Raw genomic sequence first — 12,618 nt, 5'->3', positions numbered from 1 at the left:
TTGGTGCGGTAGTGCAATAACAACTCTCTAGTGGAATGAGTTATTATTGATGAACTTGAGTTGTGTGTTCGGGGCGAACACGGGATATCAAGCTCATCGAAAGGCTAAAACCAATTTCTCCTCTAGGTCCCTGTCGTAGCCTCATTAATGCTTCTAATCTACTCATGAAAAGCCCTTCTTGGTGTCCAAAAAGGGGCCGACCCAAGGCTTGGTGACCAAGCCAAGGGCCGGCCACTTCCTTCTCAAAGGGGGCCGACCAAAGTAAGTTTAAAGGGTGTCGGCCATAATTTCTCAAATAAGGAGGGGTGTTTTGAATTTTTAAAATCTTCTCTTTGTAGAAAACTATAAGTTTTAAAAGAGAAATTTTAAAATGAAAAACTTTTCTTATTTGAATTAGGCCACATGGTTTAATAGAGAGTTTTAAAAGTTTTAAAACTTTCTTTTTTTAACCATCCTCATGGTTTTAGAAAAAAGGAAGAGAAGTTTTAAAATTAAATTTTCTATTTTTGTAACCATGTTAAAAAAGGAAATTTTTAGAAGAGAAGTTTTAAATTTTAAAACATGATTTTAATTTTTAAAAACTTTCCTTTTTTAACATCAACTTTAGGAAATTAAAAGAGAGCTTGTAAAATTTTATAAGAGCTTGTAAAATTTTACAAAGATTATTTTTTTCTTCCTTATAGGGGTCGGCCACCCTTGCTTGGTGCCCAAGCAAGGGGCCGGCCAAATCATCAAATCAATAAATCAATGATTTGTTGGTTGATTCAATCAAGAGGAAAGAAAAGGAAAAATAAAAAGGGAAAAGGAAAAACAAGAGGAAGATTTTATTTTTTGTAAAAAGTCTTTCCCTATTTGCCTTGGGCAAGTATTATAAAAGAAGGGGAGGAGAGGCCTCATGAGCGATCTATTTTATTTTCTCTCTTCTCTCTAGTCTTCTTCAAAGGGCCGGCCCTTTCTTCTCTTCATTCTAGGGTCAGCCACCTCTTGTGGTTGCTTGGTGTGGCTGGATACAAAGAGAAGGAGAAGTAGGGTATGCATCTATTCTTATTCCATTGATTATGCTCTCCCTTGTGGCCGGATCTTTCCCCTTCCCTTTCCCTTTGCTCTCTTTTGCTCCTTGGTAGTGGTGGTGGCCGAAACTTAGAGAAGGAGGAGAAGCTTTTTGGGTGGTGTTCATCTTGGAGGATCGTCGCCCACACGATGTCCAAGACGAGGCGAGGAATACGGCAGAAGATCTCGAGGTTATTAGCATACAAAGAAAAGATATAACTGGTAATTTTCTTCCGCATCATGCTAGTTATTTTTCTTTGTAAGAATTCCAAACACAAGAGGCATTAGATCCAGTTTTTCGAATTAGTAATTTGTGTTTGTGTTTTTCTTTGTTTTTCGAATTTGTGATTCGATTATTCTTTTTGGTTAAATCTAGAGTTATATAAGAAATTAAATATTAGCTTTCCTTAAAAGGCTTTGTCTAGGCGGTGGTGGATGCTCCCATACCCAAGAAGGTCATGTGTCTCGCCATGCAGTCCTGGAAGATAATTTTGGAAATTAATATTTAATTAAATTTATAACGTAGGTGGATTTGGATCAATAGTGTTAAGTTCCGCTTGCGATCCAAGTCTAAACCATTAAGAACAGATAAGTTAAATTTAGAATCAATAATGTTAAGTTCCGTTTGTGATTCCTAATTTAACTTTTAAAGAACACAATAGGTTATTTAGGAAAGGTTCGACACTTGTACAAAATTTTTGTACAGTGGAACTGGTACGATCTTCCTAGGACTAACTAACAAGCCCTTTCTAGATCATAGCTAGTTGGCTCAAATGTAGGCTTGAAGCATAGAACTGGATAAAGTAATAATAGAATTATACTTCGTAACAATGAGCTAATAAAATTTAATAAAAAACTTACTGTAGTGGCATTACGGTTGTGTTCATCAGCATGGTCATAAATTATATTCCTTTGCATTTATCTCTGTGCTTGTAATCATGATTCAACCAATGAACCTTTTAGCTTAAGTATCCCATGAGGTGAAAGGGAGGTAGAATCTAGTCCTTATCGAGATGGTAACTCATGGGATTGTTTAAAAAGACATGAAGAGTTAGTTGAGGTTGTAGGTCCTGGAGCATGAGCAAGGGAAAGCTCGGGTGATTGTGATGGAGCAAGAGATGGCTGGACGAATGACGTTGGCCTAGCTAACTCAAGACTTTGCTCAGATGCTAGTCTTTTAGACACCTAGCCAATGGATCTCCTACAAGGGGTCCACCTCGCACGAGGATTAGTTGGGGGAGGGACTAAGGTTTGTAAAAGAGTTGGCGAAGTAGTTGTGGTATCTGATGTTGTCTCGGTAGGAGGAATAGCTGGGGGAATTGTATGAGACATAGGGATAAGGAGGTCGAGCCTCATCATAGCAAGTGCAAAATGAAAATGACTATATTTTGAAGACCCAGGCTCTTTACCTCAATAATAAGAAATCTTGGCCAAAGTAATGAGAACTTGCTCGACGATGGGTATTGTAGGTAAATTTGGACCCAAAGCCTCTGTTCGGGGCTTTTTTCATTTGACGATGAAAGGAGTATCCTATTCTGAGGAGCTGGAAGATTGCTCTCATGTTGGCTCAACTGAAGGAAGTAGACCAATGGATGAAGAAGTTTGATTAAGTTGTCGTTCCTTCAATAAATCTTCTCCTTGCTTAGTCAGAACCGCTCTCCTTAATTGAGTATTTCTATACAAAAAAGCTGGGAGAATAAACTCAGGTATGAAAACAAGTAAGGGTTAAAAACTTATGTAATAAACAATCAAGAAAGGACAAACAATTATTTAAAAGGAGAATAAACTCACCAAAGGAAGCACTCAGTTCTATGTCGATCGGAATAAGTCCAAAAGTAAATAATAAGCCTTCTATGGTCAATGCGGGCAAGTTAAACTTGACACTTTTTAGTTTCTCCATAGAGGCACGAAAGGTTAGATTTGCGGGGATATTACCCAAGTTGGGGATAGGAGGAAGACTCTGTTTCCAGGTTATAGTATAAGATGGAGGAAAGGGAAGACGTATGAAGAAATATTTATCTCTCCATTCCTCCTATGGTTGAACTCTATTGAATAAAATCGCCTTAGGACGCACTTGGAATTTGAACAGACCATTCTCTATTCGATAGGGACAGGAAAAATGGTGGAATAGACTAGGGGATAAGGGGGCATTGAGTAAGCGAAAAATAATAGCAATACCACTTAGGATGTTGAGGGATTGGGGAATAAGTTGGTGTAGGGGAAGGTTGAAATATCGACTAACATTAACAAAAAAAAAGATGTAGAGGAAACTGGAGACTTGATAGGACTTGTTCCCTGATGACCGCAATGCTTTCTAGTGGAGGATGGTGAGGACGGTCTTGTGGAGTAAGAATGACTATGTAGGAAGGAATACAGTAGTTTAGATAGAGGTTGTAAACCTCATGGAGGGTGAAACTGGAAGAACACTGAGCATACCACTCATTATGCTCCGATATCTTTGAGAGAAAGGATCACTAAGGTCAAAGAGGAGAAGAACAGACAGTCAGAGGAGAAATGACGAAGTCTTAGGATTTTGATCGAATGTTTATAAGGATTCTTCAAAAAGGCTAATTGAGGGAGACTGTCGGATTCTAGCAGTACAAAAGGCGAGATTAACTAAGAACCGTTTGATGATTGGATGAGGCAGTGGGCAAAGAAAAAACAAGTGCACTTATGACATCAGGCTCACACGTGTCAATAATGAGATGCCTACATCAGTAATCGAGGTAATAAGCCACCATCCCAAAGCATCAGTGGGGTTACCCAGAATGAGCATAAAATTTGAGGTTAAGTTAAAATTAGAAGAAAGGGAGCCATGAAGTTTCTATTTGGGGAGGGAACATAAGGTGCAATCCAGTTTGTCATAAGAATTGAATAAGTTTAAGCCCGAGCGAGAACAAGCTCAAATGAAAGCGAACTTGGCCAGCCAATTAGCGACCAGACAGATGTCGAATGCATTTAGTCCCGAACAGAGGAAAACTCGGGTAGAGGTAAACCCGGCTAGTTGCTGAGAGTTGAATGAGTGTTAGGATAAATAGAATTTAAGCAAACATTGATTAAGTCTTACTCTCTCGCCTATATGCCAGCTCGTCTATAAAAACATAAATTATCAACAGATATAAAAATATTAATACAGTTAGTGAGAGCCCTAGAGCCGATCATGTGATTATTGTTGTATGGACTCGATGTATCATATTTCTATTTATAAAGGCATTTCTTTATAGTTATTATACTTGTATTGGTGCCAAATAACTGAGTATAATAGCGTCCTTGAGAAGAAGGTTCTTATCTATATCAATCGATTGGTTGAATTGATAATGAGATGATATAGAGAACACTACTCTTAATCATTCCTAGTCAAGTATTAACATTCAGGGATAATGTTAATGCGATGAGACTAGCATGTAGGTCAACTCGATGATTTGATCTCACAAGTCATGGATATTAGATATCAAGTTGACACATGAGTATGCATTGGAGAATGTATACTGAATGACCCGCCATGAGAAAGTATCATGGATCGTTATATGAGTGTCATATACTTTCTCATGTGACTATTAGTATGACTATCAGTCCTTGGACCTGAAGTCACCATGGTTCCCTACATAAGGAGTTGCATACTTTGGCTTCATTAAACGTCACCCGTAAATGGGTGGACTATAAAGGCGACTACTGGGTATGTAATAAATTATGCGGAGGGATGTGAGTGATGTAGATGAGATCTATCCCTCCTATATGACGGGAGTGACATCATGATTCTTGATAGAGTGAGACCACTAAGTGCATGGTCATGCCCAAATAAGTCAATATGAGATATTGAGCTCATTTGATTAGAGTGAGTCTACTTGGAGTTCAAGACATAGATTGATTAGAGGATGACACGGTCTATGCCTCAATTGATCAATTTAGATGTCAAGGATAGAAGGACATTGTCACATATTGTGAGAGTCACAATTAGTAGTCACAATAGTGATGTTGGATCTCAACATTCTTGTAACTTGGGTAGTAATGATATGTTGCTAGATACCGCTCATTACTTATGTTTCTAAATAGGTTGAAGAGCATTGCCAACGTTACAAGAACCTATAGGGTCACATACAAAGGGCAGTTAGATGGAGATTAGGTTCATATGATGGACCAAGAGGATTAGGTTCATATGATGAACCAAATTGGATTAAGAGTAATCCAAATTAGACTAATTGAGTTGGACTCAATTTGATTCATGTGTCGAATGAGTCTACTTTAGACTATGATTCATTGAGTCAATTTAAACCAATGAATAGAGATTCATTAAATTAAATTGATTTGAATCAAAGGGTAGATTTGATCAACCATGGGAGATGAGAGGTCAAGTTTGACTTGACTTGAGAGGGAAGATGAAGGGTCAAGTTTGACTTGACCAAATGCCACCTCATTATGACTTGGCATGGGCCGACCAATGATGATGTTCCACATCATCAAGGCTACATCATTGTGTGCCACCTCACGAGGAATACCAAGATCCATGACTTTTGGTATTACATGGAGGTATAAAACCTCTATTAAGTGGTCGGCCATAGCAATGAAGATGATTGTGTGCTCATTCAAGGCATCTTCTTCTTCCCTTCTAGTTTTTCTCTCCTTCTCCTCCATTGCCGAGACCTATAAGAGTGCTAGAACACTCTAAGTGGTTTTTTCTCCACCTTTTGTCCGTGTGGATACGTGTAGAGGAGTGTACACTTGACACTCTACGAGATCCGACAACCATTTGGACTAGCGGGATAAGCGAAGGGCATCGCTACAAGGGTAATACTTCCTTTTCATGTAGATCTAAGGTAGATCTAGTGTAGACAAATATGTACATGAATATTTTTATTTATCTTCGCACGGATCCGTGGCTAGCTTCGAGGTTTTCGCAACGTAAAAAGCGATTTTTGTGGCTCGAAATTGCTAACAAATACTTAGATCAGAGTGTTAGGATGTTAAGTAGCCTCCTTCTTTTAACTATTCTATGGCCCCTTCAGCTCCATGCTTGAAGGCTTTAGTATGGATATGGCGATAGGATTATTAAATTCATGAGATTTAAGGAGCAGATCCTTCCTTTTTTTTCAAATCGTTCATCTTCTCCCACCTTGTAGGCTTCTAATTCTGCCTTAGTGTTTGTCAGCTCAGTCTCTTTGGCAGATAGCATAGTCTAGGTTTTGGCTAAGCTAGAACGTAAAGAATCTTGTTCGGTGTCTTTAGCTGCTAGCTCAAAAACTTTGATGGATAACTCAGAGGAAAGCATAGCTTTTAGTGTCTGCAACTGAGTGGATAATTGTTGACTCTCTACAATCTATTCGTCTAACTTAGTTTTCAAATCTAATCAGAGATGAGCCTCTGATTGAAGTTGAGATTCCAGATTATCTATGGTTATTTGCCGTTAAGTTGCTTTATCAAGTTCGATTTGTGCTAATTTCTGAGCCTCTTGGAGTTGAGCAGACAATTCTTGTATTTGCTCAAAAGTATAGGTAGAAGATGCCTTCGGAATTTGTTGCTTTAATGACTCGTTTGCCTGAGCTAAATCATGCAACTATTGAGTTACGCTCATACTCATCACCCAGTGCTGAAAATTAGATGTTGTTAGTAGTAACCAAAATGGAAGAGAAATGGTTAATTAAAAGTTACGTTACCTTAGTTTGTTCATAGAAAAATCTGTCTGATAATTCTGTGGGAGTAAGCTCATCAAGTTATTTTCTTGCCTCTTCTCAAGTATTTATTAATTGACCTCCTAATAATATGGAGAAAGTACAGGAAGGAGTGGAGGTTGAAGATAGTGGAGCTTGAACAGAGGGTAAAGAAAAAATATAGAAGGGTGAGTCATGTGTAGGCAAGGGGCATTCTCCCTGGAAAGACATAAGGAAGTTGGGGTCAGAGGTGTCGCCTGATACAAGAATAGTCTCCTAAATTTGAGCAAGTTGTGGAGTGGAAAGGGTCGGATAATGGACGGATAAAGTTGGTTTAGGAGATTGCCCTCCCATGTCTTCCTGAGTAGGATCTTCTTGCGTGGAAGGTGTTTTCCTCTTGGGAGAGGGGGCTAAAGTAAGTTTTCATCTTTTTCATTTCTTCTTAATAGTGACCTCCTCCTCTAAGGGAATATTCTTGGGTAGGGGAGGTAAATCAGATGGTGGTTCCCCAAAAATAGTTGTTGTGCTAGAGGGGGCTACCTGATTGCTAGAAGCTTCACCGAATGGAACACTTTGTGGCAAGCCCTACTCAGCTCAAAGTTCTTACTCTTTAGCAAGAAGTTCTTTGTCCTCCAAAATAATTACCTTGTCGACTAGGGCCTTAAAAACAACATCCACTATACAAAATAAAAAAAACTTTAGTTAGTAATAAGATAATGGCTAAGGGGTCATAACTTATTTAAGGAACTAGGCAGCCTCTTTTGAATAGGGCTTAAGCCAAACAAATGTAGGAGATCTTTGCACATCCATTTGTGAATGAAAAAACAATGACCGATCAATTTATTGGAATAAGTAAGAAAAGTAGGATCCTATTTGAGCATGTTCAGATCAGGAAGAGGGGAAAAAGAGGATTGTCATTTGGTGGACCAAGGGGCAGGCTCAGGCAGTCTCATGAAGTAAAAGTGAGACTTCCAACTTTTATTGGAAGAAGGCATTTCTTCGAAGAAGGCCATCTTTGGACAGGATTGAAAAAAAAAACACCCAGGTTCTGATTTCTTAGGGTAAGAAAATAGAAAAAGATTGCTAGGGATAAAGGGTGTAAGTACCCCCGTGATGGTTTTGACATGTGACTAAATCCTATGTGCTCGGGTAGGTGTCTTGAATGTATCCATACTTCAAACATCATTCTGATACACCATATCAAGAGCAGCAATTTTTTGAACATGATTTAGACATGAGAAATGATGTCGGAAGCTCAATAAAAATTATACAGTGATGATGACCACTCAAACACACCATATTTGAGATCTTCGATTTCCTCTCTTTCTTAGGATATGAAAATTTTGATTTTTAGAGTTGCCAAAGTCCATTAGCCAGTTTTGACCAAAATTGACTAATGAGCCAAATGATCTCAGATTGACATGGGACCAGATCATATGCGCTCAGGCTGGTGTCCTAAATGTATTGATGCCCTCAAACAACATTGAGCATGTCAAGAGCATCGATTTTTTGAACACCATTCAAGAACGAGAAATAATATCATAAGCTCAATATAAATTATACGGCGATGATGATCACTTAAACATACCATATTTAAGATCATTGATCTCCCCTCTTTCTTAAGATATGAACTTTTAAATTTTAGAGTTGACAACGTCCATTAGTCGGTTTTGACCAAAATTGGTTGATTGACCAAACAACTTCAAATTAACATGAGACCATGTCCTATGTGCTCAGGTAGGTGTTCTGAATATATCCATACTTTTAAACATCATTATGATATACCATATCGAGAGCAACGATTTTTAGAACATGATTTGGGTATGAGAAATGATGTCAAAAGCTCAATATAAATTATACGACAATGATGATCATTCATCCACACTATATTTGAGATTTTTGATCTCCCCTCTTTCTTATGATATGAAATTTTCAACTTTTAGAATTATTAAGATCCATCAGTCGATAACATGTGACATAATTCTATGTGCTCAGGTTGATATCCTGAATGTGTCCTAAAACATCATTGTGATATACCAAATTGAGAGCAGCGATTTTTTGAATATGATTTAGGCACGAGAAATAATGTTGAAAGCTCAATATAAATTATACGATGATGATGATCACTCATCCACACCATATTTTAAATCTTTGATGTTTCCTCTTTCTTAGAATTTGAAATTTTAGATTTTTGGAGTTACCAAAATAAACTAATGGACCAAACAACTTCGGATTGATATGGGACCAAGTCCTATGCGCTCGGGCTGACGTCCTAAATGTATCTGAACTCAAACATCATTGTGATACACTATATCGAGAGCAACAATTGTTTGAACATGATTCAAGCATAAGAAATTATGTCGGAAGCTCAATATAAATTATATGGCGATGATGATCACTCATCTACACCATATTTAAGATCCTTGACCTCACTACAACAAAAACCCTCATAGACATCGGTTTTCCACCGCTGTCTATTACATTTTCGACCGAGGTCTATGAAGGCGATGTAAAAAGTCTGTCATTTTAGACATCGGGTTAAAATCGATGTAGTATCACTTAATGACACCGATTTTCGAATCGATTATTAACCGGTGTAGTATCACTTAACAACACTGTTTCATCAACGGTGTAAAACCGATGTAATATTATATGTTAATAGCACCAGTTTTGGCAACGATATACGACCGATGTAATATTAGTTAATAACACCGGTTTTGCAGCGGTGAAAAACCGATGTAATATCAGTATTGTTTAACGACACATTCGATTTCCGAAACAGTGAAAAATCGACAGTCTACAAGAAAATACACAAATATTCACAAATTACATAAATATTCTTCTTCCAACAGTATCCAAAAAATACACAAATATTCACAAATTACATAAAACACATAAATAATATTACAACTGTAAAAACACATAAATTATCTCAATATATAATCCTGTATTGAATTTGCGGTGGTTGGGAAATAAAATGTGTGGCTACCGTTGAAGATTGATATAAGACACAACCACCTTATCTAAACAAGATTGTTTCTTCGACAATGAGAAAGCTGAGGCCTTCCCCATGCACTTCATTCCACCATCACCATACAAAAAATGAGTGATGATGCCATTTCCAATGGCTTCTCTTTTCTTCTTTTTTTCTTGAGTACCTCACTTGGCATATAAATCTCTTATCAGCAACCCTGGTGCTCTTCAGTTGCAGCCATGGCAAGCCATGCAACTCTTGCCTCCTCTAGAATCCCTTGCAGCATGGGGTTCCACTCCAAGACCAACTCACCCTGCTTCACCAAGGTCTCTCTCTCTCTCTCTCTCTTTCATTCTACAAGTGATTTTAACTGTTTGCAGGTGTATGAGTGCCATGTCGAAGGATCTGAATCCAATTTCATGATTGCAGAGGCTAGAGTTTGCTGAATTCTCCAGACTAAAATCATGCTCGAGCATCACTTTTGCAGGGCACAGCAGAGAAGCATCCTTCTCGGATGTGTTGGCCTACCAGTTATCTACCAAGGCAAGTTCTTCCACAATTTTCAGCATGAAATGTAGAAACCATGCTTTGTAGTTATGCTTTTGTGTATCCCTTCCAGGCAGCTAGAGATGTTCCTCCAAAAGGGGTGACTGTTGCAAAGTTGAAGGTTGCAATCAATGGTTTCGGGAGAATAGGTCGAAACTTCCTCCGCTGTTGGCACGGCCGGAAGGACTCACCACTGGAGGTCATCGTCGTCAATGACAGTGGCCGTGTCAAGAATGTATGGCACATATGATGTTTAAGTCTTTCCTAGGAAACAAAACAATGTTAGAACAAGTTATTCTGTAACAGGCATCTCACCTAAACTGTAAAAACACATAAACTTCATCAATTTCAACTCTGGAGTACTTGAGATTTGTAAACTGTAAAAACACATAAATAATATCTAACAAATATATATATGCAAATGTTGCAATTACAGCAGAAATAGGATCCCTGACCCCCAAAATAGTCGAGACTAGTGAATTGTCTGAACCAGCAGGAATGATGCCAATTGGAATAGAAAGTGCTTCCTTCTAGTTATCTCTGCTCAGAAGACCATTAAGTACCTGCATGATCATGTAAGCTAATTATCAAAATTCAAATAGCTAATGCTTGGTCTATAGAATTATATAACATCACAAGAAAGGTGAACTATCAGGCAGATGACAAACAGACTAAGAAAAAGAACCATAGGAAGCCAGTAGGTTATTGGCATCATTGAGAGTTGGTGTCAAAGTTCATATAGAGTTCATAATTGATTTAATACCAAAAAAAAGTCGAGACGTAAAGGAGACCTATTAATATAGATCATGCAGTCACAAAATAATTGCAACATCATTGATCAGCTTCAAAATGCTCATAGGAAGATGCTAAAATGTATGTTCAACTCCTATCCTATAATATTCGAAATCTACAGCAGAAAAATTAAGAAAGATATATCAATGCACCAGATATTCATCTGTCAATTTTCACAACCCAATGTATTGCCTTTAGCAATGTTGTAATTCCATGGTTTCTATCAAAGTTCTGGCAGGGTAGACAAGTATAAAAAATATTAATTTTCAGCAAATCATGTTGTGCTTACTGTACAGATTATAAAAATAAAATATGTACAGAAAGTGAATAAAAGAATCACTGTGAGAGACATACCACCTAAACTAACTTATAAAGGAAGAGAGCAAATAAAATTTTACAAAGAGTAAGGGAGATGCAATAATTCTACAAATGAGATAAAAGCGTTAGCACAAAGTTGATAAGATTCCAAGAAGGCATAAAGTTAGTTCTCCATAGTAGTTGTCCATTCAAATTGGTCAATTTAGTGACAAACTCATAAGATGGTGATCACTAAAAAGAAATAATCAATCAGGTTAAAGGAAATATATGTACAATTGCCAGTCTTTTTAACTAAGAATCAGAAAGATACAACTTAACTTATCCTAGCTTGACATTTGAATTATTAAATTTTGATTCACTGTAACAGATCATTGGCCAAAGAAGGCAGATTCAACAGGAGGTTGGCAACTTCAAACAGTAGAGTAATGAGGAGCTGGAGATGAAAAAGTGGTAGAATGAAGTGGAAGAAGATGGCCAACATTTTGCAAAACTTTTTTGGCCTTTGGCACTAGTTATTATGCACACATATCAAGGAATTTCTATTATTGCATCTAATGATTTTCTTAATCAACTTTAACTTACCCAAACAAATACGATGCACAAAACAAGATGAGTAAATAGCGGAAAGCAAAATCAATGTACCTCATTCACAATGCCATCTCCTCCAACACATACTATTCCTGAGACATTTTCAGCAGTAAGACAGTAAGCTTTTCATTTTCAAGTGTAAATCAAAGCCAAACAACCTATGCTAGCATACCATCAGGGTAGGTGCTGATTTCTACAGTGGAAACAAGTTCTCTTGCATGACCAACATATTCTATTTTAACCACTTCCATTTCGAAGCCTGCAAGCTGTCAATAAGTTTCTCAGTGAATAAACAAGCCTAAACATTCATAATAGCATAGACATAAAAGAAACTTGATAGTTCAAGGAATACATAAAACCAATTTAGCAACAGGAAATAACTAACTCCTCAATCTAGCAAACAAAAATGATAAAATCAACTCAGGGTAGTGTTTGAGGAAATTCATCAAACACATTGCATGCATAAATCAATTAATACTTGCAATCAAGAGATCAAGAAGATGAAACTGTCAAAGATGAGGAAGGACTTTAGTAGCGACGATGGATAAAGGAAAAATTACCGGAATGCAAAGAAGGACTCCAGCGGTGGCAGTGAATGCTGGACCGGAGATGGATGAAGGAAAAACTACCGGAATGCGAAGAAGGGCTCCTCTTCTCACCCAAAGGGAGGAGTTGGAGGAGATGCGGTGTGGAAGTTCCAGGCTC

At 37.7% G+C, this 12,618-nt stretch overlaps 1 protein-coding gene and 1 long non-coding RNA gene across 2 annotated transcripts; one reads left to right on the top strand and one right to left on the bottom strand.

Moving 5' to 3' along the window:
- Positions 1-9,744: 9,744 nt before the first annotated feature.
- Positions 9,745-10,465, top strand: LOC122055030 (glyceraldehyde-3-phosphate dehydrogenase B, chloroplastic-like). Its single transcript, XM_042616429.1, has 3 exons — positions 9,745-9,995; positions 10,099-10,212; positions 10,289-10,465. Exons 1-3 carry the CDS (start codon positions 9,909-9,911, stop codon positions 10,463-10,465), a joined length of 378 nt encoding a protein of 125 aa, XP_042472363.1. The 5' UTR covers positions 9,745-9,908.
- Positions 10,466-10,669: 204 nt separating this feature from the next.
- Positions 10,670-12,128, bottom strand: LOC121968444. The gene is made up of 3 exons (XR_006108145.1): positions 12,086-12,128; positions 11,968-12,005; positions 10,670-10,778 (listed from the first exon to the last, which is right to left on the bottom strand). It is a non-coding gene; the product is annotated as an uncharacterized LOC121968444 (long non-coding RNA).
- Positions 12,129-12,618: the final 490 nt, after the last annotated feature.

Source organism: Zingiber officinale, chromosome 3B, assembly GCF_018446385.1.
Source record: "Zingiber officinale cultivar Zhangliang chromosome 3B, Zo_v1.1, whole genome shotgun sequence".
Taxonomy (NCBI): Eukaryota; Viridiplantae; Streptophyta; class Magnoliopsida; order Zingiberales; family Zingiberaceae; genus Zingiber; species Zingiber officinale.
This window is presented reverse-complemented; position numbering and strand designations above follow the sequence as displayed.

Bases quoted from the DNA above. Each gene is read 5' to 3' on its own strand.
- LOC122055030 (XM_042616429.1), top strand. From the start codon at position 9,909: ATGGCAAGCCATGCAACTCTTGCCTCCTCTAGAATCCCTTGCAGCATG. The intron at 9,996-10,098 runs GTCTCTCTCTCT...TCATGATTGCAG, and splicing joins ACTCACCCTGCTTCACCAAG to AGGCTAGAGTTTGCTGAATT. The intron at 10,213-10,288 runs GCAAGTTCTTCC...TATCCCTTCCAG, and splicing joins CCTACCAGTTATCTACCAAG to GCAGCTAGAGATGTTCCTCC.